The sequence below is a fragment of the Heterodontus francisci genome, chromosome 7, assembly GCF_036365525.1.
Source record: "Heterodontus francisci isolate sHetFra1 chromosome 7, sHetFra1.hap1, whole genome shotgun sequence".
Classification (NCBI taxonomy): domain Eukaryota; kingdom Metazoa; phylum Chordata; class Chondrichthyes; order Heterodontiformes; family Heterodontidae; genus Heterodontus; species Heterodontus francisci.
In genome coordinates, this window is record NC_090377.1 from 44,981,721 (window position 1) to 45,008,636 (window position 26,916).

Here is a 26,916-nt window from a genome sequence, read left to right on the forward strand (position 1 = left end):
GTTATCCCCATTCTGTCTCCTGCTGCTCAGCCAGTTTGCTAACCAGTTCAATAATTTGTCAACAATTCCATGGGTTTTAGCTAACAGTGTCTTATGAGGGACTTTATCAAATGTCTTCTGGAAATCCATATAAATTACATCCATAGACACTCCATGAGCACTACTTTAGTTACCTCTTCCTACCTTTACAAATCCATGCTGTAAATATGGTGCATAAAGTCAGCATCAAATTAATTGTGAAGGAATTTTGTAAATGTTACAATGGCATAACCAACTCAGAGTGATTAACCCAGAATGTTTCACTTATCTACAAGTTTCACTTAGCTTCCCATGTTACGATCATTAACACTTATGAATGCAAGAATATATAAGAACTAGAAAACACGGTCACACCCAACCAGCCCTTTAAGTTCTCAGCAATAGATATTCAAGGTATTAATATAGATAATTAAAAATAGCAAGAATCAAAAAACCCTTGGTTACTCACTTTTTCAGTCTGAAAAGTTCCGATTCATGACTACTCTCTTTACTGTTCATTTTTCCCCTTTTTCCACTTATTTTCTTCCCAGCTTCCTTCTTTCCTAAAGGGATTGACTACCTTACTAAGATTCCATGGACCACTCGCCCTCCAATGTTTTTCTCTACTGCCTATTTGTGAACTTGAACAAGGGTTACCTGTGGAACCATCTTCAGGAGAAGATGTTTAAACAAGTTCCAATAGACCAACAGTTTGACTTGATCGGACTTGCATAATGTAATCTTTGGGACTGAAAAAGTTTTTTTTTTAAAGACATTGAATCCATTCTCTTCAGTTTACTATGTACAACTGCTGTCAGTTTCTAACTAACCGATAGCGCAATTATTACAGAAGATAATTTATTCCAGTTAAAACTTCCATATAGGCACAGTGTTGGTCTTGCCTTCTATATTTAAGGTGCATTCAGTTGTTGTAGCAGTATTTCAAGGTTTTACATCTTGTAAGTTATTACAGAAAATGGTCTCATTCTATATGTAAATCATTTAAGTAGGAAATTCTAATACATTTTAGTTCTTGAAATGTTGAATTTGTGTGTTTTGTTTGAGCATGTGATTCACAATTATGACTAGTCAATGGTCGACAACTTAAGAGGTGTGATATATATTTATATAAGATCGCCATCCTGACGGGCACAAACACTTCATTAAAAAGTCTAAATATTTGAATTGAGAGCAACAATTAGGCTGCTCTTACAGCTATTCCACACCTACTGTAGCAAAACCTTTGTAAGCTTCACGTTCTAGGTAGTGCTCCACCCAACGGTCCATTTGCTTGCATTGGTCAGTGATTGTGTCCCCTGTTTTAGATTTGAGGGGGGGGGGTGCGATCTTCTTGATGGTTGGCTCAAAAGCGCTCTTAATGCCATCATACGTTCCTCTGATGTTTCTGGTGTCGGAGGCCAGCTGAATATGACTGCATAGGTGTTGCCAGTAGTCATTTGCGCAGCGCCTGGCTGTTCTTTGTGCAGCGCTTCTGGCTGCTTACAGTGCTACGGATGTTAACTCGCTGGGGGCTTGCTTGTAGTTCAACAGTGCAATGCACTTAGCGGCTGTGACAGGTTCCAACTCTTCAAATTGAGATTGAAACCAGTCTGCTTTCTGCTTCACACGTTTGCCATAGGTGGTCATAGCTGAGTCATAGATGGCGTCTTTGATATGGGCCCACATGGTCTCTGCATCCCCTGTAGGAGTGTTTTGAAGGGCTTTTTCAAGTGAATTTAGAAACTTATGTGACAGCTGTGGATGAGAAATTCTGATAGTGTTGATGTGCGGGCAGCCCTTCTGCTTGGAGTGATGCAGCTTCTTTGGTTTGAGTCTAACCCTGCTGCACACCAGGGAGTGTACGGTGTTGCAGTCCGCACTGTGGAAGCTGCGTGTGATTTGAACGCTGTTTAAAAAGGCTCGCCTTGTGACGATGAGATCCAGCTGGTGCCAACAACGTGATCTAGGGTGCCTCCAATAAACCTGGTGACAGGGTTTAGTATGAAAGAACGAGTTGGTGATGCAGAGGTTATGATAGGTACACTACTCCAGCAGTCTCTGTCCGTTCTCATTCATCCTTCCAATGCCATAGCGCCCAAGGCAGGAAGGCCATGAGTCATGGTCGGCCCTAACCCTGGCATTAAAGTCCCCCCAGCAGGAACAGATGTTTGGTTTTGGGGATGCTACTAATCTTATGAAGTTCCTTGTAGAACTGGTCTTTAGCTCCATGTGGGGAGCAGAGTGTTGGAGCAGAGATGCTGAGTAGGTGTACTGGACCAGAGGCAGTGAGCAGTCGGATGGACAGTATGTGTTCCGAGCCTTTTGAAGGTGGCTCTATCATGCTGAGCAAGGAGTTTCTGATGGCGAAGCCCACTTCATGCTGTCTTGGTTCTTCAGGATCCCTACCCTGCCAGTAGAAGGTGTAGTTTTGCGCTCTGAGATCCGCTCACAGGGAGGCATGTCTCCTGAAGTGCTGCAATGTCCACATTGAGTCTACTGAGCTCGTTGTTAATGATGGCGGTCTTCCGAGAATCGTTGATTTGTGTAAGGTCTTCCGACAGGCCAGAACACACAGTTCTGACGTTCCAGCTTGCAAAACGAAGGGCTGGTACCTTTTTTCCTTTTTTTGTCGTGCTGTTTGGTGCGGTGTTGCAGTCCACTTTCAGGGCAATGACCCTGAGCTCCAAGCACCCATTGAAGCAGGTGGACTGTGGCAGGTAAGAACCTTACTGATAGGGGGCTGCCCGGTTTGAGGTGGACGGTAGCTGTCCAGTGAGTTGCGATGACCTCTCATACCGACAAAGGCAACCCGTGTGCCCAATCTCTACGCCAATTGAGCTGGACTTATAACCCGTAACTGCTGCCTTCTGTGTTGTTTTGGTCGCTGTGAGGCGACTATGGAGTGACCTCTCCATGGCGCATGCCTGGGTAGATGTATAGAGGTTGTGAGTGTCAAAACCCCCCTCTCGGCCTTCCTGGTGAGGTCCAAAGGAGTGCAGAGCATGACGTTTGGCACCAGTATGGCTGCAGGAACTGCCGGAAACATGCCAAAGGTGACACATGACCGCCTTCGGGGTTCCGCTCTGGATTTTCTGTTAGGCTTTTCTCCCTTAGCCTTGGTCTCTCACGAGACGCCCACAAGGCAGTGGGGTTGTTAGGGCCCCTGCTCGGGGATAGGTGGCTGCCGGTGGGGGGAAGGGGGAGCTGGGAAGTGGGTGCGGGGAGGGTGGGGAGCTGGGAAGGGGGAGTGGAGGAAGGGGGTGCAGGTAATAAAACATTTCAACAACTCCCACCATTGCCGCCGAGAAAACTCACCGCGTCCTCCGGGTGGTGGGCGACAGCTTCGAGCACCAGTACCAGCAGGAATTCACCGACATTGCGCTGCAGATGTGCTTTGAAGCTGTGGCCGAGGAGCTGTTCCGCGATGGAGTCAATTGGGGCTGGGTCGTGTCTTTTTTCCAATATGGGTGTCATAAAATATTAATAGTATAATTTTTTGTAATACACCATATTCTTGGATGACATTTGGGCTATTTTTACTTTTGTATTATTAAACTAGCTTTTCAATTGTATTTTAAGCTTTCAAAAAGACCTAAATGGAATATTAATGCGAAGTATAAATGGGTTTGAAAATTACTCAAAGCAGGCTGGAAGCTCTATCTGAATAAACTTCGTGAAGGTTGCTAATTAGTGCAAGTTCAATTTGTTTCTGGCTTTTGCAGTATGATGTAAATATATAACGGGTGCACCTTTATACAAAATATAAGTTTAAAGAGAAATACAATGATCTGTAAATGATAAGTTGTGTGCATTATTGAAACAGAGAAAGCATTGTGTTCTCAATGAGCATTTTGGAAGTGTATATTTTCTTGTGCATAAACTGCTGCTGTTTATCATATAGATCTTTTTTCTCCACTATACCCTAAGGTATTGCTATCAAGGAGTCTGCAAAAGTTGGTGACCAAGCTCAAAGGAGGGTGATGAAAGGGGTTGATGATTTGGATTTCTTCATAGGTGATGAAGCAATAGACAAACCTACTTATGCAACAAAGGCAAGTTTAGTAGTTACATATACCACATACTAATCAATATTATGCATTTGTTATACTAGTGTGATGTTCCAATTACTGTGAAAATAGCTAAAATGTAATCTTGATGCTTACTGCAGTAAAGTAATTGCAAGAAAGATAGTTCCCTGTACTTATTAAATATATGCATACATCAAATATTTATATGCTTCCCTTTTAAAAGCTGCTTTGGGTTATGCTATTGTTTCCGGCAGGGCATTTGTAACCTAACAACCGTGTTTATATAAAAAAGAACTAACCTTTTATTCTGTTGATCATGGTCTTTAATTTATGGTACTTGGTTACCAATTTATATGACATTGCTTGATAAAAAATACAATGCTTGATACAAAATACGATGATTTCTACTCTTACCCCAATATTTTGCCTCGTCCCAACTGCAGAATAGCACCATTTACTCCACGACTGTGGCATTTGTTTTCTATTACCCAAGTCGGCCATTTTTGGGCCAGTCTTGAGTGGCATTGCTGAATCATAGAAAGTTTAAGGCACAGAAAAGGCCACTTGGCCCATCGTGTCTGTGCCGTCTGAAAAATGATCCTCCTATTCTAATCCCACCTTCCAGCATTTGGTCCATAGCCCTGCAGATGATGGCACTTGAGGTGCATATGCAGACTCCCTTTGAATGAGTTGAGGGTTTCTGCCTCAACTACCCTTTCAGGCAGTGAGTTCCAGACCCTGACCACCCCCGGGTGAAAAGGTTTTTCCTCATCTCCCTCTAATTTTTCTACCAATCACTTTAAATCTATGCCCCCTCGTCACTGACCTCTGCTCAGGTGAATAGGCCCTTTACCTGCACTCTATCCAGGCCCCTCAATTTTGTACATTTCAATCAGATCTCTCCTCAGCCTTCTCTGTTCCAAGGAGAACAACCCTAGCCTATCCAATCTATACTCATAGCTGCATTTTTCCAGTCCTGGCAACATCCTAGTAAATCATCTCTGTACCCTCTCTAGTGCAATTACATCCTTTTGGTAATCAGGTAACCAGAACTGCACACAGTACTCAAGTTGCGGCCTAACCAATGAGTTATACAGTTCCAGCATAACCTCCCTGCTGTTATATTCTATACCTCAGCTAATAAAGGAAAGGATTCCCTGTGTCTTAACCACCTTAGCGACCTTTCCTACCTTCAGGGATCTGTGGAAATTCACTCCAAGGTCCCTCACTTCCTCTACACTTCAGTATTTTCCCATTAATCATATATTCCTTTGCCTTGTTTGACCTCCCCAGAGGCATCACCTGCTGAAGTAGAGACAGCTTTGTGCTGTAGGCCTATAAACTCAACTGGATTAAGCAAGCCTACATAGATTTCTCATAGGCTGTTCTGTAAGTGGCCTATCTCAGTAGTTTGAATTTGAATTCAGATCCCAGCTGTTGAAGTTGTCTAATCCACTGAAATTACCAGTTCCTTGTGTGGGAAAAAAAGAGTAACTTTCCAACCTTCCCTATGCTGTAAAATTAAGTATTAGTCCACACTTGATTACTGGGGAAATATCAGGCAACCACTAGTCCTTCAGTGTTAATAACATTATGTATAACCTATTTGGAGTGATTAACATTAGAGTTTGCCATGATGTTGACCGTTAGCAGGAAACTGGCAGCTTTGTACAATTTCCTTTGCAAACTTATTTTGAAAAGAGAATAGCTGATATATTAGAATAACATCTTGGAGTTTGGACAGTTATATAGTTATGCAGTCATACTTTGCTAATGAAGTATTGTGCTCCTCTCATAGTCATCTTGACTATCAGTTCAGTATAAAGTTATGTAAATCTAGTGGGAAATATACAGAAGATTATGGCCAAATTTAATTCTGTTTTGTTACTGAAATGGCTCTGCACTAGGTTATGCTTAGGTTGAGTATAAATTTGGCTTGGTAACATTTACTTTTCAAATCTATGTGAACAGCTTGCAGTAAATTATCAACTATAGTACTGTTGAGATAGGCCACTTACAGGAGAGACTGAAATAAATTTAGGCATGCTTAATCCAGTTTCTAGTGGATATAGGCCTACAGCACACACTTAAATAAACTTGCCTTACTGCAACAACTTTGCTTATCTGACTTCAATAAAACAATTGTGCACTCTATGCTTTCTATCAGTTACACTTGAAATGTTGCATTTTAAATGTCTAACCTTTTTATGAGCTCATGATATTTGAGCTTTAATGTATTACCTGATTGAAGGATTGATTATATTTATAAAATATCAAATTATTGATGTAAAATGTTATTTTCTGCAATAGTGGCCTATTCGCCATGGCATAGTTGAAGACTGGGATCTCATGGAGAGATTTATGGAACAAGTAATCTTTAAATACCTTCGAGCAGAGCCGGAAGATCATTATTTCCTTTTGGTAAGTAAAGCTGTACCACTTGATATGTGAATAGTAACTTTAAATGTAAAGATTAATTAATACTGTGTATTGGAGTTCTAGTATGTTGTGCGATATTTATAAACTATGTTTCATTTGAAGGGCTATGATTGTATGTTATGATAGGGAAATCATGTTTAACCAATTTATTGGAGTTATTTGAAGGAGTAACATGCGCTGTGGTTTAAGGGGAGCCCATTGACGTACTGTACTTGAATTTCCAGAAGGCATTTGTCAAGGTGCCACATAAAAGGTTATTACGCAAAGTAGGAGCTCGTGATGTAGGGAGTAACATATTAGCATGGATAGAAGATTGGTTGGATGGCAGAAAACAGAGTATGCACGAATGGGTCGTTTTTTGATTGGCAGGATGTGATGAGTGGAGTCGCGCAGGGGTCTGTGCTGGGGCCTCAACATTTTACAATTCATGTCAATGACTTAGATGAGGGCAGCGATGGCATGGTAGCTAAATTTACAGGTGACGCCAAGATAGGTAGGGAAGTATGTTGTGAAGAGGACAGATTATAGTTAGATTGAGTGAATGGACAAAAAATCTGGCAGATGGAGTATAATGTGGGAAACTGAAGTTGTTCACTTTGGCAGGAAGAATATTAAATGGTAAACGACTGCAAAACTCCGGGGTGCAGAGGGATCTAGGTGTTATGCATGAGTCGCAAAAAGTTAGCATGCAGGTACAGCAAGTACTAAAGTCTAATGGAATGCTATCCTTTTTTAAGAGAGGAATTGAAAATAAATGTAAGGATGTTATGCTTCAGTTATTCAGGGCATGGATGAGACCACATCTCGAATATTGTGTGCAGTTTTGGTCTCCTTATTTAAGGAAGGATGTAAAAGCATTGGGGGTAGTTCAGAGGAGGTTTACTAGGTAGATACCTGGAATGAGCAGGTTGTTTTATGAGGAAAGGTTGGACAGACTGAACTTGTTTTTACTGGGAGTTTAGAAGAGTGCGGAGAGACTTGATTGAAGTTTATAAGATGCTGAATGGTCTTGACAAGGTGGATGTGGAGGGGATGTTTCCCCTTGTGGGTGAATCCAGAGTTAGGGGGCACTGTTTTAAATTGGGGTCACCATTTTAGGACAGATGAGGAGAAATTTTTTCTGAGGGCTGTGCACCTTTGGAACTCTCTGCCTCAGAAGGTGGTGGAGGTGGGGTCATTGAATATTTTTAAAGCAGAGGTAGATAGATTCCTGTTAAGCAAGGGATTCAAAAGTTATCAGGGTAGATGGGATTGTGGAATTCGAGATGCAAACAGATCAGTCGTGATCTTATTAAATGGTGGAGCAGGCTCGAGGGGTCGAATGGCCTACTTATGCTCCTAATTTGTATGTCCGTATGATTAGCCATAGAGTAATAGGTAGGCATCTGGGAGCATATTTTCAACCAAGGATATTGAAAGTGATATGTGATTAGAAAAGAACAAAAATAATTTCACTTTTTATTCATTAGAACTTTATTAATGGGGAAGGACATAAAATTACTGGTGAAATTGAGAAATCTAGATTGCTTTAGGAACTGAGTATTAAGACTGAGATAAGCCTGAAGTTCTGCAACTGAGTACTGAAGTAACCAATCGGTTAGTAAATAGACGTACTCAATGTATAATAACCTTGAATTGTCATAGTGTTATACAGCACAGAAACAGGCCCTTGGGCTCACTCTGCTGCGCCGGCCATCAAGCACCTATCTATTCTAATCTCATTTTCAGGCACTTGGCCCATAGCCTTGTATGCTATGGTGTTTCAAGTGTTCATCTAAATAGTACTTAAATGTTGAGGGTTCCTGCCTCTATTACCCCCTCAGGCAGTGTGCTCCAGATTCCAACCACCCTTTGGGTGAAAATTATTTTCTTCAAATCCCCTCTAAACTTCCTGCCCCTTAGCTTAAATCTATGCCCCCAGTTATTGACACCTCCGCTAAGGGAAAAAGCGCCTTTGCTATAAGCAAAACAACGCTAGCCCACCCAGTCTCTCTTCATAGCTGAAATGCTCCAGCCCAGGCAACATCCTGGTGAATCTCCTCTGCACCCCCTCCAGTGCAATCACATCCTTCCTATAGTGTGGCGACCAGAACTGTACACAGTATTTCAGCTGTGGCCTAACTAGTGTTTTATACAGCTCCATCATAACCTCCCTGCTCTTATATTCTATGCCTCTGGCTAATAAAGGCAGCTATCCCATATGCCTTCCTAACCACCTTATCTACCTGTGCTGCTGCCTTCAGTGATCTATGGACAAGTATAACAGGGTCCCTCTGTACTTCCCAGGGTCCTACTATCCATTGTATATTCCTTTGCCTTGTTAGTCCTCCCAAAATGCATCACCTTACACTTCTCAGGATTAAATTCCATTTGCCACTGCTCTGCCCATCTTACCAGCCCAACTAGATCGTCCTGTAATCTAAGGATTTCCTCCTCACTATTTACGACACCACCAATTTTCGTGTCGCTTGCCAACTTAGTTATCATACCTCCTATATTCACGTCTAAATCATTAATGTACACTACAAACAGCAAGGGTTCCAGCACCGATCCCTGCGATATACCACTGGTCACAGGCTTCCAATCACAAAAGCAACCCTTGGCCATCACCCTCTGCCTCTTGCAACTAAGCTAATTTTGGATCCAATTTGCCAAATTGCCCTAGATCCCATGGACTCTTAGCTTGTTGACCAATCTCCCATGTGGGACTTTATCAAAAGCCTTACTGAACTCCATGTAGACTTCATCAACTGTTTTACCCTCATCTACACACCTAGTCACCACCTCAAAAAATTTAATCAAACTTGTTAGACATGATCTCCCCCTGACAAAGCCATGCTGATTATCCCTGATTAATCCCTGCCTCTCCAAGTGGAGATTAATCCTGTCCCTCAGAATTTTTTCCAATAATTTCCCTACCACTGATGTTAGACTCACTGGCCTGTAATTACCTGGTTTATCCCTACTATCCTTGAATAATGGTACAACATTCGCTGTCCTCCAATCCTCTGGCACGTCTCCTGTGGCCAGAGAGGATTTGAAAATTTGTGTCGGAGCCCCTGCAATCTCCTCCTTTGTCTCACATAGCCTGGGATACAACTCATCTGGGATTGGGGATTTATCCACTTTTAAGCCCGCGAAAACTGCCATCACCACCTTCCTTTCAATGCTAATTTGTTCAAGTATATCACAATCCCCCTCCCTGATATCTATATCTGTCTCCATAGTGAACACAGATGAAAAGTAATCATTTAAAACCTCACCTACATTCCCCGGCTCCCCACACTGTTTGGAGGCTTATAGTACACTCCCAGCCAAGTGATTGCTCCCTTTTTGTTTTTAAGTTCTACCCATATGGCCTATTTGTGGAACCGTCTAAGATATCATCCCTCCTTACTGCAGTAATTGACTCCTTGACCAATAGTGCAATGCCACCTCCTCTTTTACACCACACCCCACCTAGCCCGCGTCATGCCTGAAGATTCTATACCCTGGAATATTGAGCTGCCAGTCCTTCCCTTCCCTCAACCATGTCTCTGTGATAATATCATATTCCTATGTGTTAATCAACGCCCTCAATTCATCTGCCTCACTTGTAAGATTCCTTGCGTTAAAATAGATGCAGTCCAGCCTTGCATTATCTGCTTGTGCCTTAACAGGTCTATATTTGCTCTGCCTTGCAGACTGATTTCGTTTTTCTTCTATATTTGGCTGTGCATCACCCCCTACAGTACCTCCACTCTGTCCCATTCCCCTGCCAAATTAGTTTAACCTCCCACCTCCCCCCCCCCCCCCCCCCCCCCCCCCCCCACCCCCCAACAGCACTAGCAAACCTCCCTGCAAGGATGTTGGCCCCGTTCAGGTGCAACCCATCCAACTTGTACAGGTCCCACCTTCACCAGAAACAGACCCAGTGATCCATGAAACTGAAGCTCTCCTTCCTGCACCATGACTTTCGCCATGCATTCATCTGCTCTATTCTTCTATTCCTATGCTCACTAGCACATGGTACCGGGAGTAATCCAGAGATTACAACCTTTTGAGGTCCTGCTTTTTAATCTGCTACCTAGCTCCTTAAATTCTTATTGCAGGACCTCGTCCCTCTTTCTGCCTATGTCGTTGGTACCAATGTGGACCACGACCTCTGACTGTTCACCCTCCCCCTTCAAAATGTCCTGTCGCCACTCCGTGACCTTCTTGACCGTAGCACCAGGGAGCAACATACCATCCTCGCGTTACGTTTGTGACCACAGAAATGCCTAACTGTACCCCTTACGATGGAATCCCCTATCATTATAGCTCTCCCACTCTTTCTTTCCCCCTCTCCTCTGCTGCTGAGCCACCCTTGGTGCCACAGACTTGGCTCTTGCTGCATTCCCCTGAGAAGCTATCTCCCCCAATAGTATCCAATATGTAAAATCTGTTAGAGAGGGAGACGGACTCGGGACTCCTGCACAACCCGCCTAATTCGTCTCTGCCTGGCAGTCACCCATTCCCTTTCTGCCTGAGCAGTCTTTACCTGCGGTGTGACCACCTCCCTGTACATGCTATCCATGATAATCTTAGCCTGGCGGATGCTCCAGTGTCGCTAGCCACTGCTCCAGATCCGAAACACTGATTTCAAGTATCTGTAGCTGGAGACACTTCCTGCACACGTTTTCGCCGTGGACACTGGAAGTGTCCCTGACTTCCCACATTGCACAGGAGGAGCACTCCACGCTGCCGGGCTGCCCTACCATGAATTACCCTTAATTTACTCCCTTACATTACTCAAAAAAATTAGAAATTATTTACACTAGGAACCTTGATTCCCTTAAAAAAAACTACTTACTATATAAAAAAAACTGGAGACCTGTTGTGTTCCATATGTTGAAGTTATAATACTGCAGGCTCTCCATAAGTATTTGAGAAATGAGGCAAAGCAAAATTGCTAACCTTGATGGTCTTCTAATCTGGTAACTTATTGAGTTGTCATTGAGATATCACAGAAAATAATTCTGTCTCTTATAGTCCAAGTTCTGAAGTAAATTGCTGTAATGCATTTTGAATTGCATGCACATAACATTCATGAATACAATACTTCAGCTACAATTTACTAAATGGCTGGAATGATATCTTCAACAGACTGAACCACCATTAAATACTCCAGAAAATAGAGAATATACTGCTGAGATCATGTTTGAATCTTTCAATGTGCCAGGCCTTTACATTGCTGTCCAGGTAAGGTAAAACTTTGCTCTTCTATAACACTTTGTCAGTAAATTGATTTTGTTGTTGGATGTTTGCGTTATTGTGCAATATTGGGAGATTCTTATGCACTGGGATTCTACCAAGTAACCAACTGGAACCCATTCGCTAGACCAGAATTTCAATAACATCGTTTTAAAGTTTATTTTCAGTGCACCTTTTTAAGATGGCAGTGTAAGCAGTTAATCTAAAAACATGTACAATAATTTATTGATGAGACAATTAACGATTCCACTGACACTGATGATGCCCATTTATATGCTGCTTAAGGAACGTGTTCTGGTTGTAACTTGGTTTTTCTGTTCCATGAAGCACAACAGCCCCATTGATAGCTTCTCTGCCTTGGGATTTTCTTCGCCTGAGCCTTTGCCTCACACTTTCCATTACCTGATGTCGCCATCATCCACTTCATTGTACCCAGCAACGGATTAATAATAGTTGTCTGTTGTTCAATGCTATATTGGCCATTTCTATCTAAACAGATATCAGATAAGCAAGGAGCTAATGGGAGGAAAGATCTTGTAACAGTCTCTAGCACAAGGGACAAGTATTTGACAAACTAATGGGCCGAAAGGCAAACAAGTCGCCAGGACCTGATGGCCTGCATCCAAGGGTTTTAAAGGATGTGGCTGCAGAGGTAGTGGAGGCATTGGTCGAAATATTCCAGAACTCACTGGATTCCGGGAGGGTCCCAGCGCATTGGAAAACCGCTAATGTGACGCCCTTGTTTAAGAGGGGGGGGGGGGGGGGGGGGAGACAAAAAGCAGGAAACTAAAGGCCAGCCAGCCTTTAACATCTGTCATTGGGAAAATGCTAGAGTCCGTTATTAAGGAAGAAATAGCAGGACATTTAGAAAAGCTTAATGCAATCAAGCAGAGTCAACATGGTTTTGTGAAAGGGAAATCATGTTTGACAAATTTGCTAGAGTTCTTTTAGGATATAACAAGTAGAGTTGATAAAGGGGAACTAGTAGATGTTGTGTATTTGGATTTCCAGAAAGCATTCGATAAGGTACCACATAAAAGATTATTGCACCAGATCGGAGCCCACGGTATTGGGGGTAATGTATTAACATGGATTGAGGATTGGTTAACACACAGAAGACAGAGTCAGGATTAATGGGCCTTTTTCATGTTGGAAAGATGCAACTAGTGGAGTGCCACAAAGATCAGTCCTAGGGCCTCAATTATTTACTATCTATATTAAAGACTTGGAGGAGGGGGCAGAGTGTAATATATCCAAATTTGCTGCTGATACAAAAATAGGTGGGAGGGCATGTTGTGATGAGGACATAAGGAATCTGCAAGGGGATATAGATAGGTTGAGTGAGCAAAATCTTGGCAGATGGAGTTTAATGTAGGAAAGTGTGAGTTCGTGCACTTTTGTAAGAAGAATCAAAAGGCAGACTATTATTTAAATGGAGAGAGACTCCAAAAAGTGCAGCACAGAGGGATCTGGTGTTCTTGTGCATGAAACACAAAAAGTTAGCATGCAGGTGCAGCAAGTAATTAAGACGGCAAATGGAATTTTGACCTTTATTGCTTGGGGGTTGGAGTTTAAAAATAGGGAAGTCTTGTTATAATTGTACAGGCTGTTGGTGAGGTTGCACCTGGAGTACTGTACAGTTTTGGTCCCTGTTTTTAATAAAGGATATACTGGCATTGGAGGCAGTTCAAAAAAGATTCCCTAGGCTGATACCTGGGATGAAGGGGTCGACTTATCCAGAAAGGCTAAACAAGTTAGGCCTTTATTCATTAGAGTTTAGAAGAATGAGGGGTGATCTTATTGGATCATACAAGTTTCTGAGGGAGCTTGACATGGTAGATGTTAAGATGTTTCCACTAGTGGGGGAATCTCAAACTAGGGGATATAGTTACAGAATAAGGGCATGCTCATTTAAAACTGAGATGTGAAGGAATTTCTTCTGAGGGTAATGAATGTCTGGAATTCTCTACCCCAGAGAGTTGTGGAGGCTAGATCACTGAAGATATTTAAAGAGGAGGTAGATAGATTTTTGAAATATTGGAGAATTGAGGGCTATGAGGAGCTGGCACAAAAGAGGAGTTGAGGTCTGGGGCAGATCAGCCATGATCATCTTGAATGGCGGGGAAGGCTTGAGGGGCTGAATGGCCTACTCCTGCTCCTATTTCTTATGTTCTAAAACAAACTCTCAGACACAAATACAGTTACAATATTTGGATATTGGGCCACGGCCACTTTCAAAAATTGAGAAATTACTTAAATGCCGTTCCAGGCCAATGGCGTCCTTTATATTGGCTTTAGTCCCTTCATCAGATTTCTTTCTATATTCACCATCTTGTAGAGGGATGAAAGAATTGCTGCTGGTATCTCCTGTTATAATTCACTAGTGCAGTCTGCTAGTAGGCTATTTCATCAGTGGTGCTATGTTGTGATGAGGACATAAGGAACCTCCTGTGGGAGGGAAAGTAAATTCCTGGTGTGTCTCGCGAAAGGATTCATCTGCATTGTTTGCAGGTATACTGTCCATGATCAGGATAGCCTTGCTGACAAGTTTCTTCATCACAAGTGATGCTTCATGCATGATAGATGTTTTTGTTATCAATTCCTGTGAATTACATGGCTTTTATCCAGTGCCATGTCGTGAACATGACAGTTGAGGTTACAATTGTTGAAACAGAAGGCTTGACACTTTTCCACATTATGCATTTCGCTGGCTTAGCTCCTTCGAACTGGGAGATGATCCTTTCTCTGTCCCCAAGCATAACCAACAATGCATATGCAGCAATTGTCTTGCTGGATGATATTTTAAAGAGGCTTTACTTAACCCAGCTGAAGATGTTTTAGCTTAATTTTATTTTTGTACAATTTTCTCGTAAGGTATCTACATTGCAGGAGTTGCTTCTCCCTGCAGATAGCTGCCTAACACAATTTTGCTTTTACAAAGTGATTCCTGACAATGCAGCTGGCTGCTGACATCAGGCTGTGCCAAGATGCGCACATGCGCAGACGGGCTCCTGCTCTCTGCGCATGCACGGCGTTCTGACTTGCCAGGACTGGTTAGTGCATGCGCCGACAACGTCATCACGTAACGTGTACATCTTCGTGCAACGCGCCTGTTCGGCTCTGCTCTCCCCTACCACCCCGCCGCTCCGCTCCATACCCTACCCCGCCTCTCTCTTTTCTCCCCCAGCCACCCGCTCTCTTCCCCCATCCCTCCAGACACTAGCTTGAGGCGGCGCTGCTTCCCTCCTCTGCCACGTGTTCCTACATCGCCTTGCTTCTTAGGGCAGTGCGATGTGGGAAGGAAGCAGTGGGCAGGGAGCGAGCGGCCAGAACAGAATGGCACTAAAAACAATTAGAATTGTGCAGCGCAGTCAGAGGTGCTGTACTTCAGATTTCCATTGTGTGCTGCCATGGGTTTGCCAGTGATTATTTGAGCAGCGCCATCTTTAGTCCTGGCAGCTGCCTTAACGTCGCAGACTGTGATGTTTAAGTGGAACAGGCTGCATTTGCTGCAGGCGTCGCAGTGGTTAGCACCGCAGCCTCACAGCTCCAGGGACCCGGGTTCGATTCTGGGTACTGCCTGTGCGGAGTTTGCAAGTTCTCCCTGTCTCTGCGTGGGTTTCCTCCGGGTGCTCCGGTTTCCTCCCACATGCCAAAGACTTGCAGGTTGATAGGTTAATTGGCCATTATAAATTGCCCCTAGTATAGGTAGGTGGTAGGGAAATGTATAGGGACAGGTGGGGATGTGATAGGAATATGGGCTTAGTGTAGGATTAGTATAAATGGGTGGTTGATGGTCGTCACAGACTCAGTGGGCCGAAGGGCCTGTTTCAGTGCTGTATCTCTAAACTAAAAATGTGCCAGTACAGTGCCACCTAGTGGTTGCGTTGTCAGCAAATGCAGCCTTTATTTTTATTGTAGCCAACCTGAGCTCGGCTTTTTCCTAAGACATGAATGAATGTGTCATTTCCCTGTTGCTATGTGAAAACTAAGGAAGAGTACTTCATCCAACTTAGCACTTCAAAGAAGCATTTACAGTTTCCTTGTAATTGTTGCATGTTTCAAGGCAACTGGATTTCACAGTTCCTCTTTTGCTGTCATTTTACTTCCAATCTGATGTACTTCTCCAACAGCATTGCTCAATTTGAAATCCCTCAATTTCCTTTCCTTCTCTTCACCTGCTGCCAGCTGCCTTCTACCACCCCCCCACCCCCCCACCATGCCCAGTACCATCTATAGATAATATCCATCCATTCATCGTATGTTTGTTTCTTCAGAAAGTAGGTACTTAACTCCATTCTGGACACATAGTGTAATTGTCCTGACACGGTCCCTCTCTTTCTTGTATTTAATTCTCATTGTAATTAGAGACTTATCAAATATATTATTCTGTCTTGGTCAGAGTGCTGTTAGCTTCCTTAACCCATGCTGCCAGAAGAATTGAATGACATTATGCTTTTTCCTCTAATACCTGGAAGCTTCTTAAAGATTAAGTGGGCTGCTCAAATATTTAAAAAATACTAAATTCATATTGCCTATACAAGAGCAATGCAAACTAAACCATATTTAGAAGAAATTCACCTATGCTAAATCTTTGCAGCACTTTTTTAATGCATTTTAAACTGTTAAAGTTAACTACAAAACAATTTTTTAAAATATCCATTAGTCATGATTGAAACACAACCCTTTAGCTTTTTGTTTTGTCTTCAGGCTGTCCTTGCCTTAGCTGCCTCATGGACATCTCGACAAGTTGGAGAGCGAACACTGACTGGGACAGTTATAGACAGCGGGGATGGTGTCACTCACGTCATTCCAGTGGTAAGTGTTAATCAGAATCTGCCTTAAAATCTACAAATTGAAATAGGTTGGCTGTTGTGTGAAGTTCAGCTCTGTATTTGAGCAATGAAAGTAGCCGATGTTTACGCAGTTCTTTCTAACCAAAATTTGATGGCTTCCCCCAATGGCTAAAAGCCATACAGGCTAAGGTGATTCCAGTTCAATACTTGATCAATATGACTTAGCTGAACTGATCTTAACTGGGACATAAATGGGAGTACTGTAGTTCATTTCAGTATTCCTAGATTATAAGGCAGAGAAAATCCAGAGTACCTGTTCCACAACCCAGGGATTTGATGTTTATTATTCCTGGTAGAGACCCATGGGGCCTGTTTTTTCTTTGGCTAATATTTAAGAGATTTCAGTGTATAAATGAGACTGGAAAGGGGTAGATAAGGAGAGCGATGAAGAACATAGAGGAAGTTATCGTGCAGTTTTCCATGAGACTGGTGGATATCTTCCCTCTTGTGGGGTAGATGTGATCAGTGTGATCAATCTTGTCTTACAACAGTCCAGTGCTGCTGCTGTTACATATTTATGGAGCTGTAATAAAGGGTATGAATTTAAAAATTTTTAAAAAGGCACATAGTATTTAGCTGTATTCGCCTTGAAACTTGTATTTTAGCTTGCAGATTTACAAACTGAAGTCCGTAAAGTAATTGGGTATCTCGCCAACGAGAGCCAGGCATACTGTGTGCTGTGAACAGTGTGTTGAGCCAAAAGCAAAAAACTGGAAATCTGAAATAAAAACAGAAAATGCTGGAAATACTCAGGTCTGGCAGCATCTGTGGAAAGAGAAAGGTCGATGACCTAAAATGTTAACTGTTTTTCTCTCCGGATGTTGGAATAGTGTGTTGCAAATTTTACTGTTTATTAGCAAGTCACATTTGTTGCTGCATAACTAAATTTTCTGCTGAGAGGTGTCTGTTTTCTCTGGGCGGTTAATGTTATCTTCCAGAAGGTAGGGCAGGGGGATTCCTGTGGTTTGCAGGTGGTGCTACACAAGTACGCACGTGTGCCTTTGTGGGGGTGGGGGGGGGGGGGGGGGAGCGGGCGGGCGGAGTGCGGGCCTGTTTTAATATTTAAAACAACCACTAAAAATCTGGTGATTGAATGAAAAATTATGGCTGAGTAGCAAATATGTCTTGGGGAATGAAATGTTTATTTAGTTCAATTTTTGTATTATAGAGATGATAACTGCTGAAAATAGAATTTTCTCATTTTGCTATGAACTTGATGTTCTCTGTCATGATTGGAATTGGGTTTTTTTTGTTAGTCATGGCCACTACATAGTCTTCCCTCAAATTATTTTTAATTTGTTATGGACCTATTTCAAATATCTTGATCCAGGAATTGCTTTTCTACCAAATAGAGAGCATAAAGATGGTAGAAGGAAAAATAATATTGCTCCAGTTCCTATCCCAGCAGCTCAGTAAAGTTGGATGCTTGTCCAGTTTTCATTACACATGAAGTGACTTTTTGCTGAGTGGCTTAAAAATAAATTTATACCAAAAATTATGATCTCAAAGTTTGTCTAAACTAAAAAATGCTTCACTGCATTAAAATTGGAATTGCAACTAGATCCTCGTAATTTTTCAAACTAATGGCTAGTCACTCTTGCAGTTCAGTATAGTAGTGTTAAAAGGCCTCTTGGCTCTTAATATCCGTTATTTATTAATTAAAATACTGCAGTATAGGTGCAGTCATTTGGTGCGCTGATGCACTGTTCCAAATGGAACCACGCAGACTCCAGATTGGTATGGGAGTAATGGGTTTTGATTCATGGGTCACTGGCACTAGTACTGGGGAAAGAGGAAGTTGTATTGTTGGGACGGGCTTCACTTGAACTGTGCTGGGGCCAGTGTCCTGGTGAATTGTATAGCTAGGGCTGTAGAGAGGGTTTTAAACTAAATAGTGGGGAGGAGGATTCACATGAGGGGAGATTTTGAAAGTTAATGCCAAAGGACAAGGCAATAATGCAGGGTAGTGAAACAGGTAATGATGACCAGAGTCTGACAGGAAGGGATAGAGCGTACAAATATGAGTGCACTGGAAAATGGTAAAAAGACAGAATTAAAGGCTCTTTATCGGAATCCACGCAACATTTGTTACAAGATGGATGAATTAATAGCACAGATAAAAATAAATGGGTATAATATGATAGCCAAGGCTGGGAACTGAATATTCAAGGGTATTTGACATTTCAGAAGAATCGGAAGAAAGGGGAAAGAGGTGGGGTAGCTCTGTTAATAAATGAGATCAGTACAGTAGTGAGAAATGATATTGGCTTCGAAGATCAAGATGTAGAATCAGTTTGGATGGAGGTAAGAAATAGCAAGGGGAAGAAGTCAGTGATGGGAGTAGTTTATAGGCCACCTAACAGTAAATACACTGCAGGGCAGAGTACAAATCCAGAAATATGGGTTTGTAAGAAAGGTAATGCAGTAATCGTGGACGATCTTAATCATATCAATTGGACAAATCAAATTGGCAAAGGTAGTTTTGAGGGTGGATTCATAGTGTTTCTTAGAACAATATGTTCTGGAATCAACCAGGGCACAGACTATTTTAGACTTGGTAATGTGTAATGAGACAGAATTAATGACCTCTGTAAAGAACCCTCTAGGCAATAGTGATCATAACATGATTGCTTGAGGGTCTGAAATTAGTATCTTAAATTACAAAGGTATGGAAGACAGAGTTGGCTACAGGAGATTGGGAAAATAAGTTAAAAGGTAACATGGTAGATGAGCAGTGGCAGACATTTAAGGCGATATTTAATAACTCTCAGATATATTCCTTTGAGAAAGAAAGACTCTACGAGAAGGATACACCAGCCGTGACTAACTAAGGATTTTAAGGATGGTATCGAATTGACAGAAAAGGAGTACAATGATACGGAGATTAGTGCCAGAAGGTTAGAAAAATTTTAGAAACCGGCAAAGAATGACTTAAAAAAAGAGGGAGAAATTAGAATGAGAGTGAACTAGCAAATGTAAAAACAGTAAGAGCTTTGTCAAGTATATGAGAGTAGCTAAAGTAAACGTTGGTCCCTTAGAGGATGAGGATGAATTAATAGTGGGCAACAAGGCAGAGACTTTGAACACGCTTGGATAGAAAATTGGCTAACAGGAAGCAGAGTTTGCCAGTGCAGACATGATGGGTCAAGTGGCCTCTTTCTGAGCTGTATACTTTCTAGTGATAAATAGGTCATTTTCAAGTTGGCAAACTAACTAGTGGGGTGCCACAGGGATCAGTGTTAGGGTCTCAACTATTTACAACCTATGGTAATGACTTGGATGAAGGGACTGTGTATTGTAGCCAAATTTGCTGATGACACAAAGATAGGTAGGAAAACAAATTGTGAGGGCTACAGAGTCCACAAAGAGAGAGGTTAAGTGACTGGGCAAAAATTTGCCCGATGCTGTATAATGTGGGAAATGTGAGATTGTACACTTTTTCTGGGGTGGGAGGGAGAAAGAGTAGTAAAACAGAGTATTTGAATGGAGGGTGACTGCAGAATGCTGCAATACAGAAGTATCTGGGTGTCCTCATGTGAATCACAAAAAGTTAGCATGCAGGTATAGCAAGTAGTTAGGCAAATGGAATGTTGGCCTTTATTGCAAGGGGGATGGAGTAAGTAGGTAGGGAAGTTTTGTTACAAACTACAGAGCTTGGTGAGACCACACCTAGAATACTGCATACAGTTTTGGCCTCCTTATTTAAGGAGGGATCTGCGTGCATTGGAAGCAGTTCAGAGAAGGTTCACTATGTTGATTCCTGGGATGAAGGGGTTACCTTTTAGAGTCATAGAGTTATACAGCACAGAAACGGGCCCTTCGGCCCATCGTGTCCATGCCGGCCATCCAGCACCTATCTGTTCTAATCTCATTTTCCAGCACTTGGCCGGTAGCCTTGTATGCTATGGCATTTCAAGTGCTCATCTAACTACTTAAATGTTGAGGGTTCCTGCCTCTACCACCCCTTCAGGCACTGCGTTCCAGATTCCAACCACCCTCTGGGTGAAAAATATTTTGCTTAAATCCCTCTAAGCCTCCTGCCCCTTACCTTAAATCTATGCCCCCTGGCTTTTGACACCTTCGCTAAGGGAAAAAGTTTCTTCCTATTTATGCCCCTAATAATTTTGTATACCTCAATCAGGTCCCCTCTCGGCCTTCTCTGCTCTAAGGAAAACAGCCCAAGCCTATCCAGCCTGTCTTCATACCTGAAATGCTCCAGCCCAGGCAACATCCTGCTGAATCTACTCTGTACCCTCTCCAGTGCAATCACATTCTTCCTATAGTGTGGTGACCAGAACTGTACACAGTACTCCAGCTGTGGCCTAACTAGCGTTTTATGCAGCTCCATCATAACCTCCCTGCTCTTATATTCTATGCCTCTGGCTAATAAAGGCAAGTATCCCAAATGCCTTCCTAACCACCTTATCTACCTGTGCTGCTGCCTTCAGTGATCTATGGACAAGTACACCCTCTGTACTTCCTAGGATCCTACCATCCATTGTATATTCCCTTGCCTTGTTAGTCCTCCCAAAATGCATCACCTCATGCTTCTCAGGACTAAATTCAGTTTGCCACTGCTCTGCCCAATCTATCAGCCCAACTATATTATCCTGTAATCTAAAGCTTTCTTCCTCACTGTTTGACACCACCAATTTTTGTGTCATCTGCGAACTTACTGATCATACCTCCTATATTCACGTCTAAATCATTAATGTACACTACACATCGCAAGAGTCCCAGCACCGATCCCTGCTGTACACCATTGGTCACATGCTTCGATTGCGAAAACAACCCTCAACCATCACCCTCTGCCTCTTACCACTCAGCCAATTTTGGATCCAATTTGCCAAATTGCCCGAGACCCCATGGGCTCTTAACTTCTTAACCAATCTCCCATGCAGGACCTTGTCAAAAGCCTTACTGAAGTCCATGTAGACTACATCAACTGCTTTCCCCTCATAGAAAAATTCAATCAAGTTTGTTAGACCTTTTGAGGGAAGGTCATGTAATTTGGGCCTGTACTCCTTGCAGTTTAGAAGAATGAGTGGTAGTCTTATTGAAACATGTAAGATTCTGAGGGGCTTGACAGGGAAGATGCTGAGAGGAAGTTTCCCCTCGCGGGGGAATCTAGAACTAGGGGCGCAGTTTCAAAATAATGGGCCTTCCATTTAAGACTGAGGTGAGGAGTTTCTTCTGAGGTTCGTTAATCTTTCAAATTCTATTCACTAGAGGCTCTGTCATTGAATATCAAGGCTGAGCTCGACAGATTTTGATCTTTAAGGGAGTCGCGTCTTGGGGTGGGGGGCCGGGGGTGGTGCAGGCAGGAAAGTGGAGTTGAGGCCACAATCAGATCAGCCATGATATTGAATAATGGAGCAGGCTTGAGGGGCCAAATGGCCTATTCCTGCTCCTATTATGTTATGCCAGCAATTTTCCACAGGTTAAGTGTATAATCTTGAATGTCAAGTAGCCAGTGGTTAGAGTCAAGATAGTTGCTTTCAATTTTCTTTCTTCATGGGCAGATTTGTTTAGTTGCATGCATATTATCTCATGGATAGTGAAGAGGAAAGAGTCTTAGAAGAAAGTTGAAATGACGACTGGGTGAGGGTGGTGAGGCTGCATGGTTGGTGTTGGGGTGATAGTGTTCTGGCCAGCAGCAGCCTGTGTAATTTGAATGTGGAGCAGGAGGAGAACTTCTGCCCCTCATTTAAATATACAAAGGTCCTACTTTTTCAGCCTTGAGCCTGGACACCTTTTGCTGACTCCGATATGGTGGACACTGCACTTTGAACTTGTAATGAGTATGCACTTCTTGTTTGCATGTTTGGATGCTTAGGCATTTTAGTACCCAAACAACAGGTGCAGCATCTTTGCTTTTTTTTTTAAAGGCCATTATTCCCTTTATTCTTCATCTAATTTTGTTTAAAAGCATGTTTCTCATTGGCTTCATCACACGTTTTATACTTTGATTATAAAGCTTGTTTTCAACTCAACTAATTAATTGGGGAATTTGTGTTCCATAATGTAAATGCTAATATTGCCAAAATGCAAGCACCTTTGCTTTTATCCCTTCCTTACTACTTGGAGAGGATAGTTCACCATAAATGGCATTGATGAATAAAATTTTGCTGTTCCGAGAACTACTGTGGGCTGCGTTTCTGGTGGGAGTGATGCAATTTCCTGTGGTTTGAAGGACAGTTGATCTTGAAACCTGTCCAGCAAATCCATTTGTTACATTTGTCATGGTCCATGATCAACATAAAGCCAGTTAATTTTGCAGTATTGGTACTCTTTAGCAGTCAGATAATATTTGACGAGGTTTTTTCTGTAGCTAAGCATCCTACAAGAAAATTCACTTAACAGGAGTGAGACTGATAACTTACTGTTTATCGTCTTAGAGACATGACCAATAAAATGGACACTCTTTATGGAAGGTTAATCTATTTTTGCTACAAATATATGCACCAGTACAAAACCTGCCAAGATCAAATGCATTATCTCTGACTCTGCTCACAAGGAAAGTTCTGTATCTGTATCTATAGTCTTGTGCTTGGTACGGAGCCACAGATCCAACCAATTCTGGTGCATTTTTAGAGCTATGGCAATGCCTGGAAAGCCAGAGTTAAAGAATGCAAAGGCTTAAGTTAGGCTCAGACCTGTGCTATGGCCTCAATGGTGGCGGAGGGGTGGTGGTTTAACATGGGCCCTTAATCATTTTAATGCAGGTCCCCTGTGGAGGTCGTGGTGAAATGTTTGAGAAAAACTAAGGTCGTAATGAAATTTTTTTTTCTCATGTCTTATCTTTATTACCCATTGTCTTTTGTTTTCAGTTCTTTTCCTACTGAATTGTTTTTGTCATTGAATTTATTTATTATATATGTTTTGTTACGGTCAAGGTGAGGATGGGGTCCCCTCTTGCCCTCCCTCTTTTTTTGACAGCAGCAGGGTTTATCCCTTTTAAACAGTGGTTGTGCTTACCACCTCAGTGTTTTACCTTGCCTTTACTGTGATCATGAAAGAACCAATTAGATAGGCTTTCTTGTGTTTAAACAAGAAAGAGGTAAGTTTATTATACTCAACAAGCTTAACCCGATCTAAAATAATACGCTAGACATTCACACATGCGTTCACATGAGGATCTCTCATACACAAATAGATTACAAAGTGGGAAGTAGGTTTCTTGGTTGGGTTAAAGTCCAGAATAAATAAAAGTTAAATACACAGTCTGAAGTTCGATGATTTGATGGTCTTCCGGTTGGAGTTGTATTCTTGAAGTCTGTGGCTGGTCGAAGTGCACTTTTTGATTGGCCTGCTTTGCTCAGGGTTTTCTTGGAGACAGAATTGTAGGTCGCTCTCTTCCCCTGGTCACTGGCTGTAGCAGTCTTTAGGCTTGGACAGTCCATTGTTGCAGGCGATTTTCAAATTTGATTTCTGGAGAGCCAGGGAGGCACACGGCCTTTGCTGCTGCAGTCTCAGTTACTGCTTGTCTCTTGTCTGTGTAACAAAACTCCCAGTTTTTCAGAGATGGACAGATGGTTACATGACTGCCTCAGGGTACTCTCTGGAACCTTCTAATGAGATGCAAGGTTCAGAATTTGCTCCAGAGGCCCCAGGATGCCAATGTTTACACTGAGGGCTTTGCTCTTTCAAAGTCAATGCTTCAGGATTGCCTGGACTGCCGTGCTAATGAAGCAATCCGAGGTAATTTAGTTACTTAGAGCAAGCCATTGTCCTGGGTCCAGGGCTTCTCCGACTTCTTGTCTCCAGTTGGGCCTTGGATTGTGCAAAGGTGTTTTAGATGCAAGTTGCGGTGGCCATCTTGGCTGCCAGTTTTCTTTTTAAAGTTAACTGTAGGATTTTCCCCATTCAAAGTCTAATGTAAGCTTCCAACCAATTAATATTTCTCATTTGGCATATAGTGTTTTCTTGACCATTTGTTTTGCTCCTTTGGTAAGAGAAGGGAGATCAGTGGCGTTGACACCAGGGGGAATGGGGAAAACAGTGGCAGCTGCCACTGAGTGGGAAGTGCCAGCAGGAGCTGATGCTGAGTTGAGAGGAGCAGAAACTGAAACTTGGGGATAAGAGCAGTGGGAGCTAATACTGAGGGGGATGTGCAGCAGGAGCTGCCACGTGTACATGGGGATGGCTGACATTTACGGTATGAGCAATGAAAGGCACGAGATCTAACAACAAGCAGGAGGTTGCGAAGAGAGCAACAGGAGCTGGTATGGAAGAGAGGAGTGCAGTTGGAGCTGGCATTCATTGGGGTGGGGCAGAGTATAACAGCTGGCAATCAGGCTAGAAATAAACTGAAGAAGGAGTAGTGAATAAAATCGCTATGAGTGGCAAGAATGAAAAGAGGAACAGCAGACAGTGGAAGAGTAACTAACATAGCCACTGGCCAAAGAGTTACTTTTTTTTTGTAGAGATACATCCAGTATTTGGTGAAATAAATGCCATTCATGTTTGACTTTTGCAAAATGGAAGCCATCATTGCAGGTTTGCTTTTAAACCCCATCATTTCTTGCTAGACAGAAATTTGTTATTAAAACAAGAAATGCTGGAACTACTCAGCAGGTCTGGCAGCATCTGTGGAGAGAAGCAGAGTTAACATTTCAGGTCAGTGACCTTTCATCAGAAGTGGCAAAAGTTAGAAGTGTAATAGGTTTTAAGCAAATAAAGTGGGGATGGGGCAAGAGATAACAGGGAAGGTGTTGATAGGACAGGATCACAGAGAATAACTGACCGGAAGGTCATGGAGCAAAGTCAACTGGTATGTTAATGGTGTGCTGAAAGACAAAGCGTTAGTGCAGAGGGTGTTAATTGACAGAAAAATGAACAGCCCTGGCCCAAAGCACAAACATGAAAAAAAAACAGTGGGCAGGCACATGGTAAAATAGAAAGTGATGAAACAAACTAAAATAAAATAAACAAATAAAAAATAACAAAATAATAAGGGAGGCCCACCATGTCTGAAATTATTGAACTCCGTGTTCAGTCCAGCAGGCTGTAGTGTGCCTAATCGGTAAATGAGATGCTGTTCCTAGAGCTTGCGTTGATGTTCAGTGGAACACTGCAGCAAGCCCAGGACAGATATGTTGGCATGAGAGCAGAGGTGTGTTGAAATGGCAAGCAACCTGAAGGTTGGGGTCATGCTTTCGGACTGAGCGGAGGTGCTGCACAAAGCGGTCACCCAATCTGCGTTTGGTCTCCCCAATGTAGAGGGGACCACGTTGCGAGCAGCGAATACATTATACTAAATTCAAAGAAGTGCAAGTAAATCGTCGCTTCACCTGAAAGCGTTTGGGGCCTTGGATAGTGAGGAGAGAGGAGGTAAAAGGGCAGTTATTACACCTCCTGCGATTGCATGGGAAGGTACCGTGGGAAGGATGTGAGGTGCTGGGGGTAATGGAGGAGTGGGCCAGGGTGTCGCAGAGGGAACGATCCCTTAAGAATGAAGGGAGGGGAAGATGAGTTTGGTAGTGGCATCACGTTGGACGTGGTGGAAATGGCAGAGGATGATCCTTTGGATGTGGAGGCTGGTGGGGTGGAAAGTGAGGACAAGGGAACCCTGTCACGGTTCAGGGAGGGAGGGAAGGGGTGAGGGTAGAGGTGTGGGAAATGGCCGGGACACGGTTCAGGGCCCTGTCAACCACAGTGGGGGGGAATCCTCAGTTGAGGAAAAAGGAAGACATCTCAGAAGCACTGTCATGGAAGGTAGCATCATCAGAGCAAATGGGTCGGAGACGGAGAAACTGGGAGAATGGAATGGAGTCCTTACAGGAGGCAGGGTGTGAAGAAGTGTAGTCAAGGTAGCTGTGGGAGTCGGTGGGCTTATAATGAATATTAGTAGACAGCCTATCCCCAGAGATGGAGACAGAGAAGTCCGAGATGGGCCATATAAAGGTGAGAGAAGGGTGAAAATTGGAAGCAAAGTTGATAGTTTTCCAGTTGGTTATTATTTGCATATCCTGTTTTAAGTCTAATCTCTTCCCAGAAAAAGTAAGAACTTGAGTCGATGCCACTTTTGCGCTCTTGTTTCAAAATAGGCATTTACTTAGGGTTTATGTTTCTTGATTGTACTTTTATAAATAAAACATTACAATTATCCCCTCTTCTCCTCTTGCCACCCTTTTGCTCCCAAAAGAAATAGAATTAATGAGTAATTGCTCTTGGGTGGTGGAAGAGTAATACTGGATTTCAACAAGGAGGTTAAGAGTCATTCTGGGAGCCAAGCTGACAGAGGTCCTGCAGCCACACTGCACCCTGGTTTGGCCTTGGACAGCTTAACTTAATCTTGTGTCTGAGCCCACAGAATTGCCATAAGCCTGAATGTAGCAAGC

The 26,916-nt window shown here is 42.7% G+C and overlaps 1 protein-coding gene across 1 annotated transcript in view; it reads left to right on the forward strand.

The window, feature by feature from the left end:
• Window positions 1-26,916, forward strand: part of LOC137371954 (actin-related protein 3) — a 72,383-nt gene that overhangs the window by 26,950 nt on the left and 18,517 nt on the right. The window contains exons 3-6 of the mRNA XM_068035117.1: window positions 3,946-4,070; window positions 6,357-6,467; window positions 11,610-11,705; window positions 16,428-16,535. Of these exons, the coding sequence (XP_067891218.1) occupies window positions 3,946-4,070; window positions 6,357-6,467; window positions 11,610-11,705; window positions 16,428-16,535 (440 nt within the window). The remainder of the gene's footprint in view (window positions 1-3,945; window positions 4,071-6,356; window positions 6,468-11,609; window positions 11,706-16,427; window positions 16,536-26,916) is intronic.